This window comes from Loxodonta africana, chromosome 13, assembly GCF_030014295.1.
Source record: "Loxodonta africana isolate mLoxAfr1 chromosome 13, mLoxAfr1.hap2, whole genome shotgun sequence".
In the NCBI taxonomy this organism is placed as follows: domain Eukaryota; kingdom Metazoa; phylum Chordata; class Mammalia; order Proboscidea; family Elephantidae; genus Loxodonta; species Loxodonta africana.
In genome coordinates this window covers 61,840,537-61,866,419 of record NC_087354.1, presented here as the reverse complement: position 1 = coordinate 61,866,419, position 25,883 = coordinate 61,840,537, and the positions used below count along the sequence as shown (strand labels likewise).

Below are 25,883 nucleotides of genomic sequence, written 5' to 3'. Positions count from 1 at the left end.
TAATAATATTTTATTGTGTATTTGGTAGAAGTGGACACAGCAAAACAAGTTCCTGTTCAACAATTTTTAGACAGATTGTTCAGTGACATTGGTTACATTCTTCACATTTTGTCAACATTCTCATCATTTCTGTTCTAGTTGTTCTTCTCAGATTAACCTAGTCTCACAGCCACTCAGCCTTCTCATCTATGCTTTAGAGTAATTGTTGACCATTTGGTCTCATATAGATTTATTTTTTTAAAGAGCATAGTCCTCAAGGGTGATACTCATTACTTTATGAGCAAACCTGATACTTAGCTAAAAGGTGACTTGAGGGGATACTTTCAGTTAAAAGTTTAAAAAAGATCTCAAGGATTCCTCCAGTTTTGATGGGTTCAGTAAATCTGTATTTTTTTTTTTTTTCTTGAGAATTTGAAGTTCTGTTCCACATTTTTAACCCTTTCTGTCAGAATCTATCTATTGTGGCCCTGCTCAAAATGTTTGGTAGTGGTAGCAGAGCACTATCTAGTTCTTCTGGCCTCAGGGTAAAGGAAGCTGTGGTTCATGTAGACAGTTAGTCCTATAGACCGGTTATTTCTCTGAGTCTTGAGTTTCCTTCTTTCTCTTTTGCTCCAGCTAAGTAGACACCATTAGTTGTATGTTAGATGGCTGCTCGCAAGGTTTTAAGACCCCATACGCTACTCACCAAACTAGAATATAAAACATAAACTTTATGAACTATATTATGCAAACTGACCATGTTGTCCCATGATACTATGACCCTAATACTTCAAACCAAGAGAAGTAATCCCATGAGTTGGAAGTATAAGTTTCTGTGACCCCTATTTGTTTTATTATATATATCTATATCTGAAAACCCTGGTGGTGTAGTGATTTGGGTGGTGGCTACTAATGCAAAGGCCGGCAGTTTGAATCCACCAGGCACTCCTTGGAAACTGTATGGGGCAGTTCAACCCTCTCCTATAGGGTTGCTATGAGTTGGAATCAACTGGACGACAGTTTTTTTTAATATCTCTGTCTATATCTATACCTGTATCTATACATAGGTTGCTGTTGTTGTTGCAAAATTATATATAACAAAGCATTTACCAAAACTTTCTTTTTCTTGTGTACAATTTAGTGGCATCAGTTACCCTGGCCAGGCTGTGTATACTTCACCCACATTCAGTGCTACCTTTCCCATCACCATAAATAAGAAAGTGACTACTATATAGAGAATAAATCTCCCTCCTCCCTCACCTTATGTCCTAGGTTTTTTGTATGCATAATCTCATTTAATCCTCACACAACCTTATTTTAATTGTAATAGTGCAATTACTATTAGAGTTTTGGAGACAATGAACCTGAAGCTTAAAGATTTAGTAAATCTTCCAAGGTCACCCACCTAGTAGTTACGGTAAATGGCTCTGCTATTTGATTTCATTTATAAGACTGTTAGAGAAAGAAAAATGCTGGGAAATTTGGTCTCTCACAGTTTCCTTGTGTCCTGTGATTCTATTAGTCTGCTCCCTTAATGAGGATTACGTGTATGTTGGTCTTTGTCCAAACCAAAATTAGAATTTAAAACATTTTTGTATGAAGCAGGTGTTTAAGCATGATTGTTTGCTCTAATAAAAACTAAATTGTTGTAACATTAATCTGTGGTTGTTGGTGTTAGGTGTCACTGAGTTGGTTCTGACTCATAGCAGCCCTGTGTACAACAGAACAAAATACCGCCCGGGCCTGTGCCATCCTCACAGTCATTGCTATACTTGAGTCCTTCGTTGCAGCCACTGTGTCAATCCATGTCATAGAGGGTCTTCCTCTCTTTTGCTTGTTTTTTAATGAACGCTAGTGACACAGTGGTTAAGTGGTTGGCTGCTAACTAAAAGGTTGGTGGTTCAAACCCATCAGCCACTCCTGGGAAGAAGATATGGCAATCTGATTCCATAAAAATTACGGCCTTGAAAACCCTGTGGGGCAGTTCTACACTGTCCTATAAGGTCGCTATGAGTCACAATCGACTAAATGGTAAGGGGTTTGGTTTTGGTTATTATTTGTTTTATTTCAGCCTGGACACTATCATATCTTTAAACCCACTGCCATCGAGTCGAATCCGACTCATAGCGACCCTATCTTTAACCACTTGAAATTCTCACAAAAACTAGAAATGAGTTATTTTTAGATCTCATTTACTGCATATGTTACAAGAAAATGCTACAGATAACCCAAAAAAACACAGATAGAGCTATAAATAAAATACCCTATCTTATATTCAGGAGCCCCGACAGTGCAGTGGTTAAGTGCTCAGTTGCTAACCAAAAGTTCAGCAGTTCAAACCTACCTGCCACTCCATGGGAAAAAGATGTGGCAGTATGCTTCTGTAAAGATTTACAGTCTGGGAAACCTTGTGGGGTAGTTCTGTTCTGTCCTACAGGGTTGCTATGAGTCGAAATTGACTTGTCAGCAGTGGGTTTGGTTTTGGTTTGTTTATCTTATATTCATCACTCCAACTGACCCCCCCCCCCAAAAAAAAAGTTGCCACCAAAGTCAATTCCGATTCATAGTAACCCTATGGGACAGAGTAGAACTGCACCATAGGGTTTCCAAGGCTGTAATCTTTAGGGAAGCAGACCACCATATCTTCCTTGGAGTGACCTTTCAGTTAGCAGCTGAGCACTTAACTACTGCGCCACCAGGGCTCCTTATCACTCCTGCAGTTATCACAAATTCATAGAAAATTTTACACACTTCTAGGGCAGGAACATATATGTATTTTCAAAATAATATGAGTCATTAATCATCTCAAGTGCACTTGAAGAAGTGACACCAGTGAGTTAATTAACTGACTGGAGCCATTGTAAGGAAAATGAACTTGTCTTATTTTAGCATCTCCTTTAAAGATTTTTTACCTCGTGAAAGATCATTGTTATTGAGTATCTGCCTCTTGATTGTGTTGTCAAATCTCCACTTAGGGGATCTGGTCCATAATTAAAATTCACTTCAGTTATATCCAGTGTTTGGCATATTTCAAGTATTATCAAATGATAAATGGTTTTTAAAGAAGGGTGGGATGGGGCTGGGAGTCATGGTCTGGAAGCAGGAAGGTGGGGCATGCACATCAAACCATCTTCTGGCCCTGAGGTTTGCAGAGTGTAGTTTGGAAATAAAAATAAAGAAAGAAACCTTTCTTTGACCCTTGTGTAAATGAAGCAGTATTTTCATCGGGAAGCCAAATCAATCCAAGCAAGGAGGTAAGGGATTGTTCCAAAGGGAAACTGAGGCTCTTGGGAAATTTGTCCATTCCCTAAGACTTAAATTTCCAGGAGTCACAGAAGAACGGTTTGGGAGGCAAGAGGTGGGTAGGAAATTAGGTTGGAATAGATTAGATCATGTACCGAGCAGCATGGCTATAATGATCAGGGGATAATCCATGATCTGTGAGGCCTGAACTTCAGCAGTGACTCAGGTAAACAGGGGATAGGTCTCATATTGCAGAGGGCCTGTGTAAATGGGAGGGGTCACCAGCAGTTCTATCACGTTTGAAGTGATAAGTAGTCATAACGATATTTAAGAACATTAAATAATATTCTAAAAGATAACTCCAAAAGGTTGCAAAGAGGGAGAATAGATTACTTCCAAAGAACAAAAATCTCAACAGCAATAATAGTGTAAGTGGATATAACCATCATGAACACATACACAGTAACATGTTGTTGTTTTGTGTCGTTGAGTCGATTCCAACTCATAGCGACCCTATACGACAGAGCAGAACAGCCCTCCTAGGGTTTTCTTGGCTGTAATCACCAGGTCTTTTCTCCCAGGGAGCCACTAGTGGGTTTGAACTACCAATCTTTTGGTTAGCAGCCAAGTGCTTAGCCATTGCACCACGAGGGCTCCTCGCAGTTAACCATACAAACTCAAAATATACTGAGTAGCAACTGACAGAACTTAAGAGGTAAGTAGATAGATCAATAGTTGTTAGACATTTTTACATACCCCTTTCAGCCAGCAAATCAAGTAGACAAAAATAAGCAGAAATATGGAAGATTGGAATACAATTTATAAGCTCAATCAATGAGATATTTATATCCAACAGACAATAGACAGTTGTTTTTTTTTGTTTTTAATATAAATGAAACCTTTACCAAAAAAAAAAAGAATGTATTAGGTGATTAAGAATCAATGTCAAGAGGCAATGTTCCTTGAAAGGAGCCCTGGTGGCATGGTGGTTAAGCACTTGGCTGCGAACCCAAAGGTTGGCAGTTTGAACCCACCAGCCTCTCCGCAGTCTGCTTCGATAAAAATTACAGCCTGGGAAACCTTAGGGGGCAGTTCTACTATGACCTATAGGGTCACTATGAGTTGGAATTGACTCAATAGCATTGGTCATGTCCCTTGACCGTAATGCAAAAACAGCAAAAAAATAATAATAATCACAAATGAATAACTTTAAAAATCCCATATGTTTGTAAACTAAATACAGGTAGTCCCCAACTTACGTCGCATTTGAGTTACGACAAACCACAGGTAACAACTGTCCGTTTCTTATAATTTCTGTATTTTTTATGTATGTATATATTGAAATATATCTATAAGTTTATATTTAGTGTTTCCAACCCTCAAAGACAAAAAAAGATCGGATTTACAAAGATACTAGTATTAAAAGGCAATAATAATGAAAACTAAGAAAAACAAAGAAAGGTATTCGACTTATATCAGAACCTACTTACAATGGAGTCATTGGAAGGGAACCCTGTCATAAGTCCAGGACTACCTGGTTACATAATTCTAAGTAGCTCTTGAGTTAACACGAACAAAGCTTCAAAATTTTTGTGTCTTTCAGACAAACTTTATTGTATACTTTTCTTCATAGAGGGTTTAATCAGTGTTTAGTGCGTTTATTCTTGGATGTTTTATGACTTCTGCTGCTATTGTGCATAGATCATTTTTCCATTTCATTTTCTGGCTAAGTATTACTGGTTTATAGGAAGTTCTTTGTGTTGACTTCGAATCCTGTATTTTACTGAATGGTCTTCCAATTTTAATACCCGGATTATTTAAAAAATGGTCATTGTCTTAGTTTCCTAGGGCTGCTGTAACAATATACCACAAACTGGGTGGCTTATGGAAACAGAAATTTATTGTCTCCAAGTTTGGGAGACTGGAAGTACAAGATAAGCATATTAGCAATGTTGACTCCTTCTGAGGTTTTGAGGGAGACTCTGTCCTCCGCTCCCCCCTCCCCCCGCCCCGCTCACCTAACTTCTTGTAGTCCCGGGCATTCCTTGGCTTGCAGCTGTAATGCCAAGTGGCATCTTACCTCTCCTTCTCTCTGTCTCTGTGATTCTTCTCCTCTTTTATAAGGACACCAATCATATAGGATTAGGAACCACCCTACTCGAGTAGACCTTATGTTAACGCAACTAATAACATCTTCCAAGACCCTATTTCCAAATAAGGTCACATTCACAGGTACAAGGATTAGGACTTCAGCATTTCTTTTGGGGGGGCACAATTCAGTCCACAGCAATTATATCATCCCTAAATAATGACAGTCTGTGCTATTCCTGTCCAACATTTACCACTCTAACTTCATTGTCTCTTTGCACCAGGGTGTTTTATTCCTGATTTTAATTTGAAAAAATCTAATTTTTCCCCATTTAATGTAATATATCTGGAAGATATTCTATACCACATTAAGGAAATTCCCTGCTCTTAATAAGAATCAGGAATGGATGTCATTCGCATCAGATGGCTTCCTTCTCTAGAGAGCTGGCTGCTCCATATCTCTATCTAAAGTCAGAGAAAAGAGGAATGTGGCCTGGGAAGCACACACCCAGTCCTTTTAAGAATAAGACCCTAGAGTAGCAAACAGTTCCACTCATAGCCCATTGGATAAAAATTAATTGTGTAGTCACATTTAGCTGCAAGTGAGGCTGGAAATTAACACCTTTCACTGGACTGTAATACTGTGGAAGAAAAAGAGGCCAGATATTGGAAGGCAGCTAGCTACACAAAATAATCATGTATTTTATTTGTTTAATTTGTCAGTGTACTAAAAAACATTAATATATTCTCTAATGTTGTTGAATCATCCTCCAATTCCTAGGATAAATCCCAACTTGGCCATGAAGATATTTTTACTGTATTGTTAGATTCTCTGTGTATTTTAATTAGGATTTTTATATCCATGTTTATTAAAAATATATTTTAATTGATGCAGAAAGTAGCAATAACACTTTACATTTATATGGTACTTTGCAGGTTTTTAAAGTCATTTCTCACACTACTCACTTGAGAACAGGTAATAATCAAGAGCTGGCTATGTATTTGAAAAAAAGTAGATAGTAAATGTATAAATAGAAAATATCTGCAAATGGGATACTGTAGGCTTTTTATTATTATTATTGCCTGAATTCTAGAATAACATCAGTGTGACTAAAGTGAAGATTGGGGTGGGGGAGAAGAGATGTAGGGGATTTAAAAAGGATTTTTGATCACATGAACCCAGGAGTGATTGCTCCTGCCCTCCAAGTTGTACATAGAGGAATAGGGCTGTGGGCTCTGTGAAATGTCTAGCACTCCGTGTCCTAGACCTTCTATTAATGCAGTGTTTAAATAACCTGGTTTTGGATTTACAAGTAAAGGATTTCCTGGTTGTTAAACATTCGTTGGCTTTCTGAACTTTTGTTTTGATTCCTCACTTATCTGCATATACCAAATTAGATAACGGCAATTGAGCACTCCCATGGGAAAAGGAAGCACTAAAAATACAGAATGTGCCTGCTGTTTTGTCTGGCTGCCAGGTCATGTGTGTCCTGGTCACACATTCTCTCACAGGGCTGAAGAGCTTTTCTGGAATACACCATAATTATGTAACTGATCACCCAGCACTTACAAGTATGAAGTTCCTTTGGTAGGACAGTAGCTGGTAGGCTAACATAATTTTGCAAAGAGGTATTCAATGTTAGAGTGACTAGGTATTATAGTAAACAGAGAAATAGCAGGGTTTTTATTATTATTATTATTTTACCCATACAAAATATACCATTTATTAACTACTTCTTTCTTTCCCCTGAACCTCAGAACCTCTAGGATACCATAGATTAGACACTTAGGGCAACATTTAACCCTGACAGGGTCACTCTGGGCTGTCAGGGCTCTCTTTCTTCAACATCCCCCTCAGCATGTTCCCTCCTGTCTCCCTCCCTCCCACACACACCCACAGCAGCTATTACACTCCACTATACCTGGGCATCTGCTGGCTTCTTTCTGACACTATAGCTGCACATTCCAAAATGAAGCAGTGGTGATCAGGGAAGTGTTGATTACTTACATCAGTGCACATGGCTCATTCGAACAGTTAGATCCATAATAGCTTTGGCCATGGGTTTTGCTCATTGATCCGATTGATCAGATAATTCATCCCAGTCCACTTGACTTTGTAACGTCTTTAGACATCCTAAGTACCTGAATTCTTAATGACTGTTTCTATTGGGATAAATACATATTCCTAATATAGTTTTTTTTTTTCCCCCTAACCTTTTAGTACAGGGACTAAAGTACATGGAGAAATACCCCAGAATATCATCTGTTTTTATCATCATCAACCCTAGAAGTTCAGTAGGAATTTTGAAAAGGAATAAGGCTAAAGTCCACCACCATTGCCACTGTTTGACTTTCCAGGTGGATTTCCTACATCATGAAGGCCCAGCAATGGCATGAACAATACTGGTAGTGCAACTAAGCACTTAAGTTTAAAATAAATGCTTTGAAATAGCTAATTGTACTTTACCCTATAAAAAAAAGAAAAATGTTTCTCAGGTCCCCAAAAATGGACGATGAGTAATTTAAAGCTTTGTAGATATCCCACATTTGGTTATCTGTTTTTAAATGCTGAACTAGGGTTTGAAACAAGCTGTCCAGTTCCAGAGCCCAATACCTCTTAACTGTAAGGCCCTATGGTCTCTTAAGTATAAGTCAATAACCGGAACATCGTGGCGGTGGGAAAGGGAATAAAAGAAAGACAGGCTACCAGATAGTAAATATGTTAAAAACTACACAGCTAAAATAGCCTAGCACAAGTTCAAGGAAAGACAGACCACTCATCCTCACAGAAAAAACAAAATCCAAAGGCAGACCCAAATATACCTGAGAATTTAGGAAAAAGATAAATTGGATCCTAATCTCTCTTCCCTCTGGCCATTACATTATGAGAGCTCAATGAATACTCTGTTGTTATAAAACATAATTCAAATCATTCAAGATCTAAATATAAAAAATAAAACCATAAAGTTTCTAGAATCAACTTCAGGTGTTTCTATAATCTTGGATGGGGAAATGCTTTCTGAGCATATTGTCGAAACTGGAATCCATAAAGGAATCTATTAATAAATCTGACTACTAAGAATTATAAAACTTGTATGTGTCTGAGCATATCAAGTCCCATTGGTAACCCCAAGACCTCTTCCTCGAAAAAAATCTAGAGCCTTGAAGAGACATGCCTAAAGAATATAAATAAGGAAGTAAATAAAATATTACCATTCTACCATTACTTAGATATCTGTAAGATAGTTATAGCACAGAGCTGAGTCCCACCAGGCCAGATTAATTCAGTATACAAAGGTTATGTTTCTACAGAGACGGAGCCTGCCAGCAGCCTTAATCCAACACAAAACCTCAGACCACATGCAGCCATTAGCTGTAGTGAACGTGACAAGTGAACAAGCATCAGAATTGTCAGTAAATTCTGCAAAGTTGAAATTCAAGCCATCAGTTTCAATAATTCCCAGACATAACAGCCAGGCCAAAAACACTGTATGGCTTTATGATTTTACGACTGGACCAAACTGAAAGGTTTTAGGAATTTTTTACGTATGAATGATACAACATGCATAGATAACGTTTGTACATAGTTAGCTTTCAAAGTATTTGTTCCGCCTAAGTAAAACACTATCAAGGAATTTAGAACTGAAAACCTGAGTAGAGATCAAGGTCAAGTGTAATCCCTAAATAGTTTCTAGATTGAGCAATGTAATCTGGTAGTTCCTTCTAGCTGACTGGCTTCAGAATGTGAATAAGGCCAACTTTAAGCAGCTACAGCAGTGTTTAATTTTGTCCTAAATCTACAACATCCTAATTGCAAGTTTGCCCCGTTTAACTTGGAGTCACCCCAGGTAATGGGATATTTTCACAGGAAATGGGACTTGTGTAACCTAATCATCTCACATCTTTCTCCATGAAAGTCTTATGGGCATGGATTTGAACCTATTCCAGCAGCAAGGCTCAAACTTTTAATTATTCTGTTCTGTATGTCAACCACAATGGCATGCTGGTTGGTTCATCTGGAGCTGGTATCATATCCTTGCTAGAGGCCCCTTGTGGAGTTTCTTTGTCTCCACTGGCATGAGGGTGCTATCCCAGAACTTCTTACCCAGAGGATGTGCCTCAAACAGTGGCAGGGAGAATTAAGACAATGACCCAGATAGCTTGGACCCCCAAAAATTGCCACTTTTGCTTCAGACTGTCCAGTAACAGGGTCAATGTGGTGGAAGTCTTTGAGAGTGGAAGTAAAAGGATCCTGGAATTACCTGTACACCTGCCTCCATACCCAAGTTGTTTCCATTGAATTAGGTAAAATAAGCAGAAATAGCTGTGAGACCATTATTTCATGATGGCAAATCATATTAGAGCTTTTTAAGAAACCCTTTTTTGGTTGCTTGAGTACTCACTGTAGGAGAAAATTGTCTTGGAAACGATAAGTGGAGATCTGTAAATTGAGTATTCATGGTGTCTGTGTGGGGGAGAAGGAGAGAGCTTTCAGGCAAGAGGAATAAAGCTCGGCATTTTATCCTTTTGTTGCTATGGGGGCAAAGTGCTGATTCCCTCCCTAGGGACCTCTGGAATGCAGCACATAACTGTAGACAGGGCTAGTTCTAGTTCGGAAGGGTTCGTCTTTACTAGATTCTGAACTGAGGGTCAGCCCCTTAGAGAGTTAGAAGGTAGCTTGGCAGGACATAATCAGGACCTCACTGATGTCAGAATCATGAATTAAATTTAGGCTCTTTTCTCATATACAAGACAGCAGCATTCCTAGATAGCTTGTGCGGGCGGGGAGGGGCAGCTGCCATGGAATCTACTCTGACTCCTGATGACCCTGTGTGTGTCAGAGTAGAACTGTGCCCCATACAGTTTTCAATGGCTGATTAGCCTTTCTTTCAAGGCACCTCTGAGTGGACTTGAACCTCCAACCTTGCAGTTAGCAGCTGAGCCCATTAACTATTTGCACTACCCAGGAGCTCCCTAGATATCTGAAAAAGAGATTTCAACTCAGTTTCCTGCTATAAGGCCTTCTTAGCCTGACAGAATTGTCAGAAGTCTTGTCATTATTTGGTTGCGTGTTACTTGGTCCAGATATTTTACTGTGATTTTCCCCCGTCTCTCTTATCCACCTACCCTGACCGCCCCCTCCTTACCCCTCTCACAACAGGTGTAGAAGACATAGTGGCAATAATGATTCCTGAGCCGAAAGGGAAGGAGATAGTGAGCCTGCTGGAAAGAAACATCACCGTGACGATGTCCATCACCATCGGGACCCGGAACTTGCAGAAATATGTGAGCCGCACCTCGGTTGTGTTTGTCTCCATCTCCTTCATTGTCCTGATGATCATTTCCCTCGCGTGGCTGGTCTTTTATTATATCCAGAGGTTTCGATATGCAAATGCCAGGGACAGGAACCAGGTGAGTAGCTCACATTTAAAAAAAAAAAACAAAAAAAAAAAACTTTTTTTTTAATTATTACAAAAGTAATACATATTATTGTATAAACTTTGCAAATCACAGAAAATACCAAGCAAAAACACACTCAAGGTAAACACCGTAGAGATAGTTGTATAGTTTTTCAGAGGTTTTCTAGATATGTATTTTTTTTTTCTAATATTGTGTTAAATGAAGGTGCTTTGTTCCACACTCCTATTCTTTGGACAATTGTTTATTTAAGTAGGCTGGCAATAAAGGGAGAAAGGGGAAGTGAGCTGAGATTATGCTAAATGTTAATGTGATTTGGAAAGAGCCAGGATTTCCTCCTTGTCAGCAGAAGAGGAAAAGGAGATAAAAATTAAAAGCTGTTTTAAAAAGCAATTAATGTATGAGCAGATAATAGATAATATATACATACAGGGGATAAAATGCAAACAGTACAAAATGGTATATAATCAAAAGTAAATGTCTTCCCATCTCTCCCCCTCAGCCTCCCAGATTCTCTGGAATTCCTCCTCTTCCCAGGGTAGTTTATGCGTTTGCAAACACATATGCTTATATATCTTTTTAAAACAAATGATAGAACACTTAACTCTATACTCTTCTTTCTCAGTCTTGAAAATTATCATGGTGATTATTTCATATCAACGTGCAAAGCAAGCTGCCTTCTCATTTCTAATGACGGTATAGCATTGCATTGTCGTCTGGACATGCCATGTTTATTTTACCAGGCTCCAGTTGGTGGCCATGTTTCTCTTATTAAAAAAATGTACACATATCAGCATATTTGTGAGTACCGTATTTTTATGCAGATAAAAAAAACCAGTACCCTCGAGTCAATTCCGACTCATAGTGACCCTATAGGACAGAGTAGAACTGCCCCATAGAGTTTCCAAGAAGCGCATGGCGGATTTGAACCGCCGACCCTTGGGTTAGCAGCTATAGCACTTATCCACTATGCCACTTTATGCAGATAGTGCATGAGTTATACATTTTTTTTAGCAATTGCACAACCCTCTGCACTATTTTTGTAAGCATGCTATGCCACCAGTTGTATGGGCAGATAGGTTATTTGCGAAAAATATGGTATATCTGTAAGTTAAATCTGGAAGTTTAATTGCTGTGGCAGGGGTATGTATATTTTAAACCATGGTAGATATTGTCAAATTACCTCCTAGGAAAGTTGAACCAATTTACATTTTAACCAAAGATATATGAAAATTACTGTTTTCATATATCCTTAGCAAAAGGATGTGTTACAGTTTTTTGATGTTTGTCATTGGATATGTTAAAAATAGTGTCACATTTTTCTTCTTACAAGTAACACATCTTTTCACGTTTAATAGAAAATGTGAATTTTTTTCTTTGAAGTATCTGTTTATATTATCTGACCACTTTTCAATTATGTTGTTGGTCATTTTCTTATTGATGTGTATACGTTCTTTATGGGTCAAGGAAAATAGCCCTTTTTTGTGATATAGAATTCAATTTTTTTCCACAGCTCGTCATTGTCTTTGATTTTTATCTGTGGTGCTTTTTGCCCTGCAGAATTCTCTCTCTTTTTTTTTTTTTTTTAACATAACTGAATTTACCAATCCTTTTTTTTTTATATAGCTTCTGAGTTGCATACAATAAGATCTTCTATAGGCCAAGGCTGTAGGAAAATATTCTCTCATATTTTCATCCACTACTTTTTTTACTTTACTTTTATGATTAAATCTTAAATCTATGAAGAACTCGTTTCAATGTAAAAAATGAAGTACAAGCCATTATTTTTCTTCAGATGACCTACCAGTTTTTGTAACTGGTATTTACTGAATAATTCATCTTTTCCCCTGATATATAGTGTCCCAATTAATGTATTTTAAACTTCCATGTGTATTTGTTTCTATTTCTTTGCTTTCTAAACTGTACCATTAATCCGTTGGTTTATACTACAGTACTATACTATTTTAGGTACTCTAGTATTATGTTTCATATCTGCTCATGCTGATTTCCCTTCATTGCTCTAGTTTATCATAATTTTCTTCACTTTTTTCATGCCTAGCTTTGTATGCTTTAGAATCAGTTTATCTAGTTTTTAACCCGTATCTCCATTATGACAGTATTAAATTTATGGAATAATTCAGGAGAAATTTATAACCTTATAATGTACATCAATCTGTCCATATGTAGTGTATGTTTTTCCCTTTGTTCACCTCTTCTTTTTTGTCTGTTAATAGCATTTTAAAATATTTTTATTTGATCTTTCACACTCTTCTTATGTTTATTCATAGGTATTTAATCACTGAGTTGCTATTAGAAATAAAATTCTTTTTTCATATAGTAAGGTTTTTGATATTTGTATACTAATTTTGTACCTAGCCTCATTATTGACATAATAATGATGACAATAATAATAATAATATTTACTGCTTATTACATATAGGCATTTTCTAAGTACTGTTTATATATTTACATACAAAAAAAATTTTTTTTATTCTCCTTAATAATTCTATAATCAAAAATTTTATTGTCTCCATTTTACCAAGGAGGAAACTGAGCACAAAGAGGTTAAATAACTTGCCTAAGGTCACACAGGTAGTTACCAATGGAGCCATCATTTGATCCAGCAATAGGGCACCAGAGTCCATGCTCTGAACCAATAGACGATAATATTTGTGATTGTTTATATTAGCTTATCAAGATTACATGAATTATACCCACAGTTAATAACAATTTACTTCTTTCAAATTTTTAAACCTCTTATTTTTTTCTGTTGTCTACTTTCATTAGTTTGTACCTCTAGAGTAATGTTAAGTAATAGTAGTTATACTGAAAGTATTTCTCTTCATTCTGAATTTAATGTGAGTATCAGAATTTAAGGGGATTGTTTTTCTTATTTCCCTGTCTTATTATTTCCCCATGAAGTCTTCTAAGTTGAGATATATTTTATAATATTAATAAAATGTCAATTTAGTCCTATTTTATTAAGTTTTTAAATCAAGAATGGATGTTTAATTTTAACAAATGCCTTTTAAACAGCTATGGTCTGAGTATTCTCTTTTAATCCATTAACAAGCCAGTTGAAACACCAGTTGCCATGAAGTCGATTCCAACTCATGGTGACCCATGTGTGTCAGAGAGGAACTGTGCTCCATAGGATTTCCAGTGGCTGATTTTTTGGAAGTAGATTGGCAGGCCTTTCTTCTGAAGTGCCTTTGGGTGGACTCAAACCTCTCACCTTTCAGTTGGCAGCCAAGCCCATTAACCATTTTCACCACCCAAGGAATCTGAATATTAATAAGAACAAATTGTATTCATTAATTTCCCTATATTGAACCATCCTGAATGTCCAGTATATACTATTCCTCTTGTGTACTGGATTGTATTTGTTAGCATTTTATTTATAATCTTTACCTTAGTATTCATATGTGAGATTTCTCTATAGTTCACATTTTTATAATTTTGAGAATTTTTCTTTTTCTATAGTCTAGAGCTTCAGTGTCCAACATGGTAGTCAGTAGACATGTGTGGCTATTTAAGTTTAAATTAATTATGATTAAATAAAATGTAAAATTCCGTTCCTTAGTCTAACTAGCTACTTGTCAAGTGGGTAGAGGCTACCATATTGGCAGTGCATATATATGGCATTTCCATTATCATAGAAAGTTCCATTGGACAGCACTGCCCAAGGGCAATTTAAATAGCAGTGAAGTTACCTGATTCTTAAAGTATTAGTAGAATTCTTCTGTAAACAAGTAAGATCTGAGTTGTTTGTTTAAAGGAGGATGGCTCTTTGACTTTTTCCATTTATTTTATGGTAATTGGTCTGTGTAAATTTTTTATAGCTTCTGGAATAGCTTTTAAAAATATTTTTATGGCCTTTTGCTGATTCTTAAAGGGCACATGTTCATTCTAAGAAACTCTGGAAATCATAGAAAAATACTAGTAAAAAAAGACAAATCACCCATTACCCTCACTAAATTGCTGATAGTTGAGTACACTTCTTTCGGTTTTTTTTAACCCCTTACATATAAATCCATTAAATTGTCAATATATGTGTGTGTGTGTATGTATGTGTGAGACACAAACACATATACATGTAAGTTTTGTGTTCTACTTTTTATTAAATGGTACTTCCCCAGTCATTAAATAATCTTTGAAAACGTGATTTTTAGTGGCAACAAAGTAGTCGGGTTCTACCATTTACCAAAAATGAGCAAGTTACTTAACTTCTCTATGCTTTAGTTTTCTAAACTAAATGGGAATGTACCTTCCTCCTATGGCTATTGTGAGGGTCAAATGGGTTCATGTATATTATTTTTAAAGCTGCTGAACATATGCTAATCACTTATTAAGCTCTCAATGAACGGTCCCATTATTGCTGTCATACAGACTCTGTGAAGACTGCTTATGAATACGTTTTTGCCACTTTCATTGAATATTCTGGAACTTAAGTAGATACTTAACACCTATTAGACACAAGGCATTGAAAATGGACATAGAGCTAATATGTTCAGTTCAATGGTTTCTATGGGGATACATATAAAGATGCTATAAATGTAAAAATCACAGATTATGAAGTAACCCACCCAGCTAGTCAGAAATAGAAATGGCATGCCTGTGTTTTTGAGCCTGTAGACAATTCAAGCAGTCATTAGGCAGTTGAGGCAAGGATGAAATTTTAAGCTTGAATTAATTGAGTAATTATTTCAGTCACCATTTCACTTTATACAGGTAGATGTTTCTTCCATGTCTGTCTAAGTATGTGCATACTCTGTGATTCATGTGAAAAATAAATTGGAAGCTGACGGTATGGAAGTGGTTCAAGAGGTTTAAAATGTTGCCTTGTTCCCATTTTATTAATGTCTTTAAATTTATTATAGTATTTCAGGATCACTCAGTAAAATAGGATCATGTTAAAAGATAGCACTATTTCCTGATCAAAATGCATACTATACTTTGGCCCTCTGATGGATGGAATAAGAGAGTTTAATTTCCCTTAGAAAAATACTTCCCTTTTGATGGCAGTTCTCCACTCCATTCAACAGAAATTTGCAGCTGTGCAAGCTATAGCTATAATAAGTGTTAGGTTAACTTAAATCATTTATTTTTATGAAGCAATTACCTGTGGCAGTTCAAAAAAAAGAGACTGAGGTTAGAGGTAGGCTCACACCTTGAAATGGAATATCAAAGACATGAATTTTACGTTGATGCAGTATTCAGCTCTTCAAGTATGTGAAAGGGAAAGGAAACTTCAATTAGCAAGACAAGCTCCTCAGTCTCTGCTTGGCTTTGTGCGGATCACAATTAAAGTCACCAGCATCTTACAAGATAAGTACCTCTTTCATGACACACTGTGCCTAAAACACTGTACCTGGAGGAGATCATTTCAATACAGTTTCCCGAGGAGTAAGATCTGCTACCTGTTCTTTACATTAGTAGCCTCACAGCAAGGTCTTTTCAACGGTGACAAGGAGGATTATGACTATAGCTGAAAGTGGAGAGGGAGATTGGACTGGGGTTTCCATGTGTCCTAAAGCAATTATACCAGGACAAATCTAGTGCAGGGTAATAGTTAGTCACCAGCTATAGAGTCAGACAGGTATGGATTCCAATCTTTGCTCTAGTGACAAATTTCTGGTGACTTAAGGTGAGTTACTTCACCTTCTTACCAGTTTCCTCACATGTAAAATGGGAATGATAACTGGAATTCTTATAAGCTTGCTGTGACGATCAAATAAGAAAATGGGTGTGGTATACCATTATAGGATTGTGAACTGGATCACCTTTAATAGGCAAAGCAGTTCTTGGAAAATAATATTACCCCCCCCCCCAAATGTAAATAACTCAATTCTTGCAGAGCTCACATGTAGTTAAGTCTGGATGTGGGCTTTTTAGCTGCGGTGACAGTTTTCTGAAGCGTTATGGAAAAAGGCAAACATATAAATAGACTACAGAGAAAGAATCTTGGCTGAAAGCACAGAATACCAGAAAGATATTTACCTGTGATTTATGACTATGCAAAGACATTCAACCGTGTGGATCATAACAAATTATGGATAACGTGAAGAATGGGAATTCAGGAACACTTAATTATGCTCATGCAAAACCTGTACATATACCAAGAGGCAGTTGTTCGAACAGAACAAGGGGATTGTTTTGGTAATCTAGTGCTGCAATAACAGAAATACCACAAGTGGATGGCCTTAACAAAGAGAAATTTATTTCCTTACAGTAAAGTAGGCTAAAAGTCCAAATTCAGGGCGTCAGCTCCAGGGGAAGGCTTTCTCTCTCTGTTGACCTTCTCATCAAAGTTCTCCTGGACCAGGAGCTTCTCCACGCAAGGACTCCAGGTCCAAAGGACACGCTCTACTCCCGGCGTTGGTTTCTTGGTGGTTTAAGGTCCCCCCTCTCTGCCTGCTTCCCTTTCCTTTTTATCTCTTGAGAGATAAAAGGTGGTACAGGCCACACCCCAGGGAAACTCCCTTTACATTGGATCAGGGATGTGACCCGGATAAGGGTGTTAAAATCCCACCCTAATCCCCTTTAACAAAAATTACCGTCATAAAGTGGAGGACAGCCATGAATAAAACTGGGAATCATGGCCTAACCAAGTTGACACATATTTTCAGGGGACACAGTTCAATCCCTGATATTCCACCCTTTGGCCCACCAAAAATCACATCCTTGCAACATGCAAAATATATTCATCTCATCATATCACAGCAAAAGTCTTAACTCCAAGTCCAAAATCCAAAAAATTCCTCTTCATCTGTGAAATCTAGAATACAAGTTATCTGCTTCCAAAGGTACACTGGCAGGACAGGCACAAGCTAGACATTTCCATTACAGATGGGAGAAACTGGAGGGAAAGAAGGGATAACAGGTACCAAGCAAGTCAGCAGAACATATTACATTAGCACTCAAGGCTTGAAAATAATCCTCTGTTCTCTGAGACAATGTACACAATGGCCCTGCCCTCCAGATTCTAGGTATTGGCCACACTCTCCAGATTCTGAGTGGAGGCCCCTGGATCCTGGTCTTCAGCTCCACCTTCCAGGCCCACTGAGACAGCAACTCTGTTCCCTTGGCTTTAGGCACACCATTGTCCTTGTCCATCTGAGTAGCGATTCCACCCTTAGAAACACTAGATGCCGTGGCTCCACCCTTTGAAACTCCAGAGCTCCTGGCTATACCTTTTGTGGCTGAGGCAGCTTGGCTTCTTGTGTTCCTTGTGTCTTCAGCTTCTGCTTCCTGGTTTCTTGTCCTCTCGGCCCCCGGGACTATCGCCCACATATGCCCTGCTAGGGCAACTGTTCCAAAGCTCTGTAGCTACGCCCATAAGTGCCTGGATGCACCCCACTCCACCAGGAAGCCTCCTGCACACAGGCACTCAGCTCTCTCGGTCTGTGGGTTGGCTCCATTGCCATCTCGCGCTGATCTCCTTGTTCTGCTGCTGCTGGTCCTCTGCCGCTGCAGTTCTGTTTATCCATTCACAGTTTCAAAACTAATTCCACATTTTAAGTATCTGTTAGAGCAGCACCCCACTCTTGGTACCAGATGTTTTAGGCTGGGTTCTCTAGAGATGCAAAACCAACAAAACATACAAATACATATAGAGAGAGATTTGTATCAAGGAAACAGCTCACGTGATTGTAGAGGCTAGAATGTCCCAAGTCCATGGATCAGGATACAGGCCTCTCCCAATTCACACAGTTGCAGAAGTTGGCAAACCCAAGATCGGTAGGTTGGAGAGTAGGGCTCCTGCTCACAGGCTGTGAAGGTCGACGAATCCCAAGATTGGCAGGCAAGACCACAAGGTTTCTCCTGATTCACATAGCTGCAGAAGCTGGCAAACCCAAGACTGGCAGATCAGGGAGCAGGACTCTTGCTTGCAGGCTGTGAAGATTGATAAATCCCAAGATCGATGGGTAAGCTGCTAGCTCAAGTTCCAAGAACTGGAGGTCAGACAAGAAGAGACAGCTGCTGGATCCAGAACAAGCCAAAAACCTTGGCAAGGCAAGCAGAAAGGAAGTAGGTGGCACAGGATGGGGAGATGAAGGCTGAGGGGGTGGTGAACCACCACAGGCCCCGCTCTCACTGGTACCACCCAGCAGATTCCATCATGGGGGTGATCACATATCACATTTCAACGGGGAAGTGATCACAACATTATGCAACTGCCAAAACAATGAGAATGATGGCCCAGCTAAGTTGACACACAAGCTTAACCATCACACAGATACTGTATGGTTTAAAATCAGAAAAGGTGTACATCACGCTTGTATCCTTTTACCATATTTATTCAATCTGTATGCTGAGCAAATAATCCTATATGAAGCTGAACTACATGAAGAAGAATGGGACATCAGGATTGAAGGCTCATTAACAACCTGCAATATGCCGATGACACAATTTTGCTTGTTGAAAGTGAAGAGGACTTGAAGCACTTACTGATGAAAATCAAAGACCACAGCCTACAGTATAGCTTGCACTTCAACATGAAGAAAACAAAAAAACTAAGAAAAGATTGAAGTTGTCAAGGATTCATTTTACTTGGATCCACAATCAACACCCATGGAATCTGCCATCAGGAAATCAAATGACGTATTGCATTGGGCAAATCTGCTGTAAAAGATCCTCTTTAAAGTGTTAAAAAGCAAAGGTGCCCCTGACCCAAGCTATGGTATTTTCAATTGCCTCATATGCATGCAAAAGCTGGACAATGAATAAAGAAAACTGAAGGAGAATTGAAGTCTTTGAATTATGGTGTTTGCGAAGAATATTGAATATACCATGGACTGCCAAAAGAAGGAACAAATCTGTCTTGGAAAAAGTACAGCCGTAATGCTCCTTAGAAGCAAGGATGGCGAGATTTCGTTTCATGTACTTTGGGCATGTTATCCACAGGGACCAGACCCTGAAGAAGGACATCGTGTTGGTAAAGTAGAGGGTCGGCAAAAAAGAGAAAAAACCTCAAGGAGATGGATTGACACAGTGACTACAACAATGGGCTCAAGCATAGCAATGATTGTGAGGATGGTACAGGACTGGGCAGTGTTTTGTTCTTTTGCATATAGGTCACTATGAGTCAGAACCAACTCGACGGCACCTAGCAACACAGAAAGAATCTGGCTTTCTTGGAAAATAATTCTCCATGCAGCACTGCTTTTTTTTAAGTAACAGTAATAATGTGTGCACACAGTAAAAAAAAAAAAAAAAAGATAAAAGCATACACATTTAAGAGTAAGTTTTCTTCCCACCCCAATCTATGTTTATCAATTTCTCTTCCTCCAGCTGTCCCCAAGGCCATCCACTCTTAAAACTTGCCTTTGTATACTTCCACAAATGCCTATGTATTTATTTTTCACATTTTATTAGGTAGGCAAAACTCTTCCCTCACATAGCCTGTATATAAACAGACAGGAAAGCACTTGGAGGGCTAATACAGTGGTCAGAATGAGAGGTGAGTGGCTTAGACGAGAATGAGCAAGGTAAAGAAGGTAAAAGGGGGTCAGATTAGGGCAATATTCTAAACCCTGTGGATTAGATGTAGAATGTATAGGGTATGTCTTATGCCTGTTGTACCAGCGAAATTATTAATAACCAAAAAACCAAATCCATTGCCGTTGACTCAATTCTGACTTATAGTGACCCTACAGGACAGAGTAGAACTGCCCCATAGAATTTCCAAATAGTGGCTGGTAGATTCGAACTGCTGACCTTTTGGTTAGCAGCTGAGCTCTTAACCGCTGTGCCACCAGGGCTCCAATTATTAATAGCCCTCCATTTTACTTTCAAAATTGTTCCAGTTTGAATGCTAAATCATATGGTTACCAAATGTGTGAGGGGAAGAGAAGAATAAAAGATACTGGATATTGTCAATTCCACATTTACTCAGATGAGAAAGATAGAAAAAGGGGGTGGGGGGCCAGGGTGGGGAATCAAGGATTGGGTTTGGAAATGTTAAGTTTTAGAACCCTATTGGATAGCCAGGTCCCTGGGTGGTGCAAACAGTTTGCATGCTACCACTAGCCGAAAGGATGGTGGTTTGAAACCACCCAATGGTGCCTAAGAAGAAAGGCCTGGCTGGCAATCTGCTTCCAGAGGATCACAGCCTTGAAAACCATATGGAAAAGGCTTCCACTACACACATGGGGTTACCAGGAGTTGGAATCTACTCTATGGTAACTAACAACAATAACTAACCTAAATGTTGGTAGTTCAAACCCACCGAACAGCACTGCAGAAGAAAGGCCTGGTGATCTGTGTCTGTAAAGATTAAAGCCAGGAAAACCATATGGAGCAGTTCTACTCCGTAACACATGGGATTGCATGAGTCAGAATCAACTTAATGGCAGTGGATTTGATTTTTTAAATTATTATTAGTAGATATCCAAGCAGAGATGTCAAATAGGTATTTTGATATGCAACCCTAGAGCTCAGGAGAGAAGGCAGAGTGGAGGTAGAAATGTGAGAATCACCAGATACGGAGGAGGAGCTCACCTGGAGAGTGGGTATTCCAGAAGAGAGCTGAAGATGGAGCCGGGGATACTCCGATGTGGCCTCACCCTCTCCCTAGTGTCTCTCCTTCCATCATATTATTTATGTATTCATTTTATTTTCTTCCCTGTTCCTGTCACTATCTGAAACTGTTCCCTCTTTGCCTCAGACCTCACCTTCCCAGTGTACCCAGGCGCTCTGAGGGAGGGGGAATGAGGATGTTGATTTGCAGAAGACCAAGCACAGCCTCATGTTGCCTTTGGACCCATTGCTCTTTGGCCAGGGTTAACTACTCTTCAGCTTTCTTCTTCACTCAAGGTGCTTTTCTTTTATATAGCCCTATCGCCTTTTCTTCCAGTCCAGCCTGCTTTGGGGACCTTGGTCTGTCAGACACCTATACGTACCTGAGCCCCAGTGGCTAATTGTATCAAGCTCTTTCAAGAGCTCAAGGAGGTGCCTGGACTCCTGTTTCCCATTCCTGAGCAAACTCTGTGATACCTAAGAGCCTGCCCAAGATCCCATATGAGTTAGGAAGAAGATTGGTCTTCTTCCTAACACATGGGACCTTTAGGGGTCTGCTTTTCCTAAGGCCACATTGAATCCAATGGAGTGTCATCTGGGATCAAGCCTAGAACACTCTGTGGCATCATCAGGCATAAACCCAGACATAAATCTGACTCCCTCAGGCAGGTAAGTGAGGTCTAGAATACTGTCCAGGCCAAGGTTTAGGGAGCTGGGGGCAATTAAAAGTAAGTAGGATTTGTACCTAACTCTGACTTTGGTGCAAAGTAGACTTGGAGTTTTGGGGAGCATCGTGAGGCAAGAGGACAATCCAATGTGTTAACTCCATACGAGCATCTGGAGACAAGTACCAAATATGAATCAAAAAGATAGCAACAGTGGTCAAGCAAGACAGAGCAGAGCAAGCCAGTTCAGGATAGGAAGCTAAGGGAATAGTATTTTGGTGAAGGAAGCCTTTTATGTCACACTTTTTCACCTGTAAAAAGAGCAAGGTGCTAGCTAATCAGGCACCAGGATAGGATGGGAAGAAAAGGTGTAAGCCACAACCCACTTTTCAGAGTAAGAAAAATTTCATGATGATTAGGAAAAACATTGGTTGGCCATTTAATGTATGTCATGATTATTTTAAATACCACAACAAATCTCTGTCTCTTTCCTTACAAGTCCTAATGATGCACCTGAATAAGAGAGTGCTTTGAGAAAATAGCCCATTGATGTCACCGGAGTAAACTGCATAGCCCAGACACCTATCATATTAGCCACGAGAACCCATATTCCCAGAAGGGTGCAGATGGGAAACCAAAGTCATGAGAATTTTTTAAAATTTTATAAATTTCATTGTTGTTGAGAATACGCATTGCGACACAGACACCAATTTAACGGTTTCTGCACGTACAATTTAGTGACGTTGATTACCTTGAGTTGTGCAACCATTCTCACCCAAAAGTCTTAAGAATTCAGAGACCAAAAGCACATGGTCATAATTCCGCTGATATACTTGAAAAAGCTGACTGCTTGATCCTAAAACCATAGTTTTTAGAGCATGAATGAATTCGAGAGATTGAAATATTAAGTGATTTTTTTCAAAGGCATGCAACCAGGTTGGTGATTACAAGTCTAGAGTGTTTTCACCAGACTAAGCTGCCTCAAGGGCATTTAGATACTGGGGAGACTTAACCCATGGGGGAAGGCCACCAGTTCCACCTCAATCCTAGCAGTAAAAATGAGGCACTCCTGACCATTCTACTTTTTGTACATTGGCCTTTTTTGGCTTTAGAAGTAAAGGTTGATTGTTAAGTCCTCCCTACTATCTTGTTTGAGATTCCTCACCTCAAAGGGCTTCACAGATACATCTTCATTCTACCTATCTCTTTTCAAGTTGTGCTGTCTATGATCTCCTCTTGGACTTTGTGGTGTGGGTCCAATGTGCACTATGGAGAGCCTTCCCCCCCAGGAAGTTAAGGAAGCGTATACCCCTCATTTCCCGGGTGTGCCACTTTTGCTACCTTTCATTAATTCTTATCCTGCTTATTAAAACCCTGCTGGATGGAAAAGCAAACCCAGTAAGTGGCATTCCTATCTTCTCTGTTGATGCCCTGCGACAATGTTTCACTGTCTCCTAGGACATTCCAGCTTAGACACAAGGAATGGATCTGTGACATAAAAATCACAGGGCTCCCCAAAGGAGAATGAAGAACACCAAAGACACAAGGAAAGTATTAGCCCAAGAGACTAAAGGACCACATGAACCAGAGACTCCACCACCCTGAGACCAGAAGAACTAGATGATGCCCAGGTACCACCAATGACCACCCTGACAGGGAACACAACAGAGAGTCCCAGAAGGAGCAGGAGAAAAGTGTGGAGCAGAGCTCAGATTCACATAAAAAGACCAGATTTAATGTTCTGACAGAGACTGGAGGAACCTCCAAAACTATGGTCCCCAGACACCCTGTTAACCCAGAACTGAAACCATTCTAGAAGCCCACTCTTCAGACAAGACTGGACAGGACTATAAAACATAAAATAATACACATGAGGAGTGTGCTTCTTAGTTCAATCAGATACACAAGACCAGATGGGCGGCTCCTGTCCAGAGGCAGGATGAGAAGGCCGAAAGGGACAGGAGCTGGTTGAATGGACACAGGGAACCTAGGGTGGAAAGGGGGAGTATGCTGTCACATTATGGGGATTGCAACTAATATCACAGAACAATATGTGTATAAATTTTTGAATGAGAAATTCACCTGAGCTATAAACTTTCACCTAAAGCACAATAAAAATAAATAAATCATAACTAAAAGGAAAAAAAAAACACAGGCGAGTATCTCGAAGTAGAAGAAAATCTACAAATAGTTAAAATTCCCGTTGGGGGAAAAAAAAAACCACAGGGCTCCCCATAGAGATTGGCAATTTCAAATATGAGCAGATCAGATAAACTAAGTAGGCTTCTTTTTTGTTTTGTTTTTCACAAACAATATTGCCTTTGAGGCTAATCCAAAGAAACTAGCCCTGCTTCCTTTTGTTTTGTTGGTTTATGTGAGGCCTGATAATGGCATTCAGCAAAGTTTTTGTTTTTTCTCGAAAACCAAAAGTTCCCTCTCTCTGAGAACATCTTTTCCTATTATTTGCATGCACATGGCACATGCCCCTTTGATTTCTTTTGTACATATTGGTGTTCAAGCTATGTTGCAGAAAGAGAAGCAATAGAATTTAAAACAAACTCAGACTTCACTGAGAAAAGGAAAGGAGCGGGGCATGTCAAGCGTCGGCTACCAAAGGAGACTCTGCAGCTGGGACACTTCTGTATCGTGAAGAACAGGAACCAGAATTGTCCCTGAGATTGCTCTGAAAGAAAGTGCAAAGCCCTCAGGGGTCCAGAAAGGCAAAGTGTGTGTGTTGTATGCATGAAGTAAGGTGTTTAGCCATTGATTTTCTCTTTTTAAATGATTTGGGTCTCCAACAATCCTTGCCTCCTAGTTCTGCTCAGTCTGGATGAAAATCATGTACTGTTAGAGCTGGAAATGGCATTACTTTACATGACTTATTTTACTAATAAGGGGAATTTCGGCCCAGGACGTTTAAATGACTTGGCCAAAACCACACAGTGCGTTAGTGACGCAAATAGGACTGGAAGCTGGATCTTGTAGCTTCCAAGCGCGTGAGCGCCTCCTCCTATACAGCACCTCACACAAAAAAGTAGCGCTGATGTTCCTGCCTCACGTTGTGTGCACCAACAGCTTTAAGCCATCCCTTTGTGAGGTCACCATGACCATCAGAAGAGTCCATCTAATTCTTTTACCCATTTTTCTAGATTTGTGGAGTGGTGGTCTGCATCATAAAAGTTGATTTCTGTCCTATCAACCAGGCCTGGCAGGATCATTATTATGTATTAGAGCGAGTGAGGGAAATGTCTGAGTCACTCACAGCCACACAGCCACATGAGGGTCCGGACAACTGGGACCAATACTGTTTTCATTTACAGTATCCTCTCTTCACCAAGAACACAAGCACACTTAGTTATTTTTCTGCTTGGTGATGGTGACAATGACGATGAAATACCGCTGTTAGAATAAAGGGGCAAATACGATATAGCCAATCAAATGAAACAGGGAGAAAAACATGGTTTTGATGCTGTTTTGACATCCTAACGTTTTTAGTTTCTTTTTGTTTTTTAATCACTTTTACTGCATTTCTGTTTGTATCACAGAGGAGGAGAAGAGCAGAGTGTCTTATTTTTCTGCAGTTTCTTACATAGGTTACTAGTTTATGTGCCTTGTGTTGAACTGGGGTTTGTAGTTGTTTACCGTGCTTGTTGACATTTTGTAGTTGGTGTTGGTTGCCGTCAAGTCGAACGGATTCTGATTCATGGTGGTGTTGGCGTTTATTTAGGGCTTTATCTTCACTGTTGGCAATAAACCAGTTACCTTAGTAAATATTTTCTTATGCTTGTTTAATTCAAATTGATTAATAAATCTAATTATTTTTAGCTAAGATGGCCCTACTCTGGACAATCTTTAGTGAACAGTATAATTTGGGTCTGGTTGGGTTTAGGGCAATTCCGTAGGAACGCACTGGAGAAAGAGAGTGAATTACTGCCTAAAACAAAAGTCCCACACAAACCTGTGGTATGT

The 25,883-nt window shown here is 39.2% G+C and overlaps 1 protein-coding gene across 2 annotated transcripts in view; it reads left to right on the top strand.

Annotated features, from left to right (window-relative positions):
- RNF150 (ring finger protein 150) overlaps nucleotides 1–25,883 on the top strand; it is a 317,481-nt gene that overhangs the window by 166,154 nt on the left and 125,444 nt on the right. For both annotated transcript variants that reach the window (XM_064267530.1, XM_003417507.4), the window contains exon 2: nucleotides 10,472–10,722. In XM_064267530.1, the coding sequence (XP_064123600.1) occupies nucleotides 10,472–10,722 (251 nt within the window). The remainder of the gene's footprint in view (nucleotides 1–10,471; nucleotides 10,723–25,883) is intronic.